General features: G+C 32.5%; 1 protein-coding gene across 2 annotated transcripts; it reads right to left on the reverse strand.

Annotated features, from left to right (window-relative positions):
- Window positions 1-252: 252 nt before the first annotated feature.
- On the reverse strand, window positions 253-1,978 carry LOC145169062 (uncharacterized). 2 transcript variants are annotated; one of them, XM_079087648.1, is made up of 6 exons: window positions 1,741-1,978; window positions 1,567-1,650; window positions 1,306-1,390; window positions 1,070-1,158; window positions 881-989; window positions 253-562 (listed from the first exon to the last, which is right to left on the reverse strand). In XM_079087648.1, the coding sequence occupies exons 1-6, from the start codon at window positions 1,774-1,776 to the stop codon at window positions 504-506; spliced, it is 462 nt and encodes a 153-aa protein (XP_078943774.1). In that variant the 5' UTR covers window positions 1,777-1,978; the 3' UTR covers window positions 253-503. The 2 variants fall into 2 exon arrangements, with proteins under 2 accessions (XP_078943774.1, XP_078943773.1); XM_079087647.1 differs by having other exon boundaries at window positions 253-764; window positions 1,741-1,977.
- Window positions 1,979-6,068: the final 4,090 nt, after the last annotated feature.

Here is a 6,068-nt window from a genome sequence, read left to right on the forward strand (position 1 = left end):
ATCTCATTTATATATATAAATGAGATATATATATATATATATATATATATATATATATATATATATATATATATATATTAAAAGAATGTTCCTTTTATAGTAAACTTGCATGTTTCTTGTCAACTTTGCCCCTTATTTTTTAGCCATTTTGACATTTTTAGTCATTGGAATCAAAATTTTTACATTTTTTAAGAACCTTTTAATATTCAAAGTTTGGCCACAAAACTTTAAGGAATTAACAACTTTGGTCCCTTTTCTAAAAACTTGCTAATTCCAACCCCTTTAATTCTTTAGCCATTTTGACAGTTTTGGTCCTTACTGTCAAAACTTTTACATTTTTTCATAAAAAACACAAAAAACGTTCCGGGGCGAGGTCCGGGTTTTTCCGCTAGTTAACATTAACGGGAAAGAAAAACCCTTAATCCGATAAGTTATATGCACACAAAAAAGAGTAAATTACATGAATAGTCCCTGTGATTTGGGGTAATTCGCACCTTTGGTCCCTAACTTATTTTTTTAACTCGGAAAGTCCCTCTATTTGTTTTTGTTGCGCGTTTGGTCCCTGAGTAAGATATGGAATCATAGTATTAATGATGTAGTAGAGGAGAAGCTAGTGGTAGTGGAAGCAGCTGTAAATGGCTTAATTGATGACTGAAGTGATTCAGGACCCTCTGCAACAATTCTCTTGCATACACCATCACAATTACTAATCACTTCAGTCAACCTTCCTTTTAGCTCACCAACTTCCACTTGTAACTCATGAACTGCATGTATTTTTTTTTTTTTGTAACATTTGGTTTGTTAAGGTTAAAAGGGAATTTACGTTTTTTCAGTTATATAAAAAAAATAATTTGAATTGAATTTGAAAAGTAGAGAATACCTCCCGACAGGTGACTTGAAGTTGTTTTCATTGATGAGGAGAAATTATATGTTTGAAGAAGTTTTATTGCCAAAGCATTTACAATTTCTATTTTGTTTTCCAACTCTTCCTATAAAAATAAAAATAAAAATTCATTACATAAAAAGAACAAAAAGTTAGAAAAGGCCCCATTTGTTACTTATAACAAACCTGTCTTTTGTTAAGGGTGTGAGCCTGTTGTTCTTGCCATTTTTGATATGTTGTGTATAATTCCATTAGCACTTTAGGATCCACAATAACTGTTAACAAAAATCAAAGATCAATATAGAAGATTTGTCAACCAAAGTTATGTTGATGTAACAATAGTAAATACAACTATGATAGTAAGAATTATAACTCAAAGATTTAGGATTTCCTGACCAAATAAGATAATGAAGAAAATGCACCTGTATCTGAGGAAGTTGAGGGTCGATTGACCAAAATATCTGTCAAGCTGCTCTTTGAGGGTTCAGATGTCAATATGGAAGTCGCCTGTTTGAGAAATTCAAACATGTGAATAACAAGAAGCCGATTTAAAGCAAATAAAGACACATTTTGGTGTTGAACGTATTGAAATCGATGTAGTTTTGTCGATCTGAAAATCATATGATCTGATACAAACATGCGAGTTAAAAACCTAATCAAATGTTAATCAGAGACAAACTCACGATTTGGAGCGAGTTAAGCTTCTCCAGCACGGGATCGGAGCTTTCTAATCGCTCGGAGACAGTGGTGATTCCATCGTCCCCTTTCTTTACAGAAAACAAATTTACAGCGGTGAAATTTTTAAAAATTGAAAGATAATTGAAGTTGTAGTGAAATAGGTTGGAGAGTTGGGTTACCTGTGACCTTGAAAGAGTAGATTCCGATGAACCCATGACCAAATGCTTCCGTGAAGGTGAAGAAATAATACGAATACCTTATATTACTGCCAGTTAGGAGTTGCATTCCATTTCGTTGGCGGAGCTAGACTACGGTCGCGGGATTACGTCGGAGCTTGCCGGAAAATCACACAGTAGGTTTTACCTAGACGGTATATTCTCTTTTGAGGCTGTTAATAGGGACAATGTGATTGGGTTTCTGTTTTATTGGGCCGAAGGGTTAAATGGGTTACAAAGAAAGATAAAAATGACGTGCCATTTTTATAATAATTAAGTTTGTAATTGTTTGTATTGTACAGGTGAAATTGGTACAATATCGGTCATTCCGTCATTTTTATAATAATTAAGTTTGTAATTGTTTGTATTGTACGGGTGAAATTGGTACAATATCGGTCATTTTTTTATTAAACTGTGTATCATATTAATTATAATTTTTATAAAAAAAATTGTTAATGCTACTGTACTAAGTATTGGTATCAAAATGTTTGGCTACCAAAGTATTGGTATCAAAATGTTTGGCTACCAATAAGTTCGCTTGGTACATGTTGGTAATGGTATATACCAACATGTATAGGGTTTTGTGAATGACGATTTTCATGTTCTTAAGATTGTGAAACTTGAATCGGGGTTTTGTAAATGAGAGTTTTGTAATGGTTGAGATTGAAAATTAGATCCAAAAGGATTTTATTAATTTCTACCATGAGTTTATAAGTTAAAGCAATGGATGAAAATTGAACACGCCAACATGAGTTTACAACCTTAAACTTTACTAATACGGTAAATGTAAGAACCTCAAATTTAGAGTGAGTTAAGTTTTAGTCAACTAGTGACCAAATGGACAAAATGATCATTTATGAGAAATTAGAAGATTTATGAAGTTGTGACTTCATGAAAATGGTCAATATAAGTTTAAGTCGCTAAGATGAAATTAGACAAGTAAGTTCAAGAGAATAAATGCATGAGAATATGCATTTTGGCCAAAAGGGTAAAATTGAAAATTTTGCGTTTTTAGGTCAACTTTGTGACTTGATAGATGAAGACTTTTGTTAAGTCAATGAGAAATGACTTAACACATTTGTAGAGTATGTTCCCACCTTTATGTGGATATAAAGATAATAGAAAATAGGTATAGAACGAATGACTTATGAAGATTAGAAGTTGGGATGAAAGTTGTCTCCAAAGCTGGAATGGAATCAGCAATGAAGTATGTTGATCTACAGTCACCACGGCATGGCAAGATGCTCACCACGATGTGGTGAGGATAAATAGTGATTTAGACGAATTCATTCGTCATAAGTTGTAGGCAACGTACATTACACCACGACGTGGTGTATGGGCACCACAACATGGTGGACAAAGTAGGTTGCTATAGAAGAATGGTTGCCACGATGCGGAGAAGAGAAGACTGCGGGGTCATTTAGGCCACCAAGACATGGTGAACCCCTCACCACGACGTGGGGTCGGAACAGATTATACCCTTGATTAACATTCATTCTGCCAAAACACTCCATATTTCTTATAGAATGGAGCTCCAACGATTTGTAGGAAGGATAAGGATCAAGTGGCGCTCAAAGGTGTTAGAGGCAAGGATTAAACATCAAAAGCCCCTAAGGTAATCATCTTCTCCATTTTTAAGCTAATAGGGCTTTAATAGTGATTTATGAAATTGACCTAGAAACGAAAGATTACCCTTAGGATGCTTGTTATTAATGTTATTAAAAGTGTTTAGGATCTTTGAATAAGCTCTATATGTGATTTCCAAGGTGAAAATCTATATATGTGAAGTTAGGATTTGAAACCCTAACTAGTGGTAATATGAATTGATGCAATATATTATATTATAAAGAATTAGGTAGTATGGGATGCTTAATTCATTGTTTGGATTAGATTTAGAAGTAAAAAAATGAGAAGATAGAATATTGATCCATTAAGTAGTCATTTTGACATAAGAAGGTCATTAAGCTCTTAATAGGCTAAGATAAGTTTTGAAGACTTGATTATGTTCGATGAATAGGCCTTGAGCAAGAACATGGATCAATAATGCATCAATTGAAGAAAGGGGCCAAAGGGGTAGTTAGTCCTTACTAAATAACAAGGTAAGTTATATCACTCTCTTTCATTAGATTTTGTATGTACATATATATATATATATATATATATATATATATATATATATATATATATATGTGTGTGTGTGTGTGTGTGTGTGTTTGTGTGTATGCATGTGAATCTTGAGACACTAAGTGAATGTCATAAAGTCATTAGAAAGAGATATATTCTAATTATACGTTTAAAATCATATAGTTGAGTATGTACGTATAATTAGATCATATATTGGGTTATACATTCAAATCATGTATTTGAGCATGTATGTATAACTAGAGTATGTATAAGATGTGTAAGGAGATGTTAGGGGTATAATGAGTAATACCCACCAGATATAGACGAAGAAAGAATACAATTATATGTATTATAATCCTATTTACGACTATATACGTATGTTAGACATTAAAGGTATTGTGAAGAATACCTATATGTTATGATATACAGATGGAGATTAAGTACTCAATGAGTTAAGTACTAGATGAGAAGTAGAAGATCTCTTGATGAGATAAAGAGGTAGATTATCCATGGGACAAGTGTCATGTAATGAGTCATGTGAAACATTAATAGAAATGTAGTAAGATGATTCCTTCGGCAATGAGATTATGTCCCTGTGGGGAAAGAGATGATGATTCGTTCGGGAATGTTGATAAATGATTCATGCGAAATTAGATTGTATATGATGTGAAAAGATAAGAGTGAGAAAGGTTACATGTGTGGTTCAGTTTAATGGAGTTCTTTAAGGAACTTAGATATAATCTGTGAGTGATTAAGAGTAAGGAATTCGCTAGTGATTCAAAAGAATAAGCATGATTAAGGATCCACGGGGGATCATAAGAGATGGGAGTAAGTATGGATGAGTATAACTGGTAAATGTTAGTGGGATGATATTTCCCTTGGATGATATATGAGATTATAGTATGAGATTAGACTGTTGGTTCTAGTTAAGAATAAAATGGTGAGGCATGAGTATATGAGGATATAGAGATGAAGTGTAAGCAAAATATGTGATAAGCATGCTAAGAATAAGAGATGTGTGAGAAGAAGAGTAAGAATATGAGAAGAGAGCATACTTAGAGTATGAGAAGAACAAATAGAGAAAGATGAGATTAGATAGAGCATGGAAAAGGAAAAAAGAGAAGAAGTGAGTATAGCATGAGAATGGTAACGAAATAGAGGTAGAGCATGTAAAGAGTATGACATGAGCCTGAGAAGAGGCAAAGAAAGAGTATGAGAATAAGAGTAGAGGAGAAAGCAAGAGATATATAATATGAGAAAGATGGAGAATAGAGCAGAGTATGAGAAAAGAGGATAGAATGTAGAGTATGTGAAGATAGAGAAATATAAAGAGGAAGAGATTAGATTGTAGAGTATGAGAAGGAAAAGAGAATGAGGCTAAAGTATGGAAATATAGAAAGAGTTAGACGAAGAGTAGATGAACATGAAAATAGAAAGAATATAACTCACCATACATTGATGTATTATATTGTAGATATGTTTCATGTTTTGTAGGTTCAGGTAGCACCTGATGTACGTAAAGATATAGGAGCACAAGGGATTAGATTAGGAGTAGTTTTATTACTTGTATATTTCTTGTTGCCTTAATTTGGTTGTATGATTTTATTGTAAACTCGAATTATTTCCTGGGATGTAAAATGTTTTTTTATGAGTTAATAGAATTCCGTAAATTTTTAGAAATAACTATGATAATCCCTAGAATAGATAGATAATTAGATGATAGAGAATTTGGGTCGATACTATGTGTATCAGAGTCGTAGTTTAAGTGAATTAGGTTTTAGTATGTCCACACCTATACTTAAATTGTAGGATATGAAAGAGAACTGTAGATTATGAGCTGGTTTGTGATAAACCATGTTATGAGATCTAGGTACACGACTGTATATATATATATATATATATATATATATATATATATATATATATATATATATATATATATATATATATATATATGCAGATAAAGAACTCGAGAGTATGAGTTTAATAGATTGATCAATCAAGAGGGTTTGGTTCTAGTATGTTGAGAAGAAGAAAAAAAAAGTCATTTTGTGACATGACATAAGAAAGGCTCTCTGGTTAAAGAGATGCCAAGATTATGTAGAAAGAATGATAATGTGACTATAATGAAAGAAAATTGTGTTATATATGATGTGTCCTTATGAAGA

This window comes from Lactuca virosa, chromosome 4 (genome assembly GCF_052849685.1).
Source record: "Lactuca virosa cultivar CGN04683 chromosome 4, Lactuca_virosa_CGN04683_v6, whole genome shotgun sequence".
NCBI lineage: Eukaryota > Viridiplantae > Streptophyta > Magnoliopsida > Asterales > Asteraceae > Lactuca > Lactuca virosa.

Bases quoted from the DNA above. Each gene is read 5' to 3' on its own strand.
- LOC145169062 (XM_079087647.1), bottom strand. From the start codon at position 1,776: ATGGGTTCATCGGAATCTACTCTTTCAAGGTCACAG. The intron at 1,651-1,740 runs GTAACCCAACTC...TTTTCTGTAAAG, and splicing joins CTACTCTTTCAAGGTCACAG to AAAGGGGACGATGGAATCAC. The intron at 990-1,069 runs GTTTGTTATAAG...TTATTTTTATAG, and splicing joins ACACCCTTAACAAAAGACAG to GAAGAGTTGGAAAACAAAAT.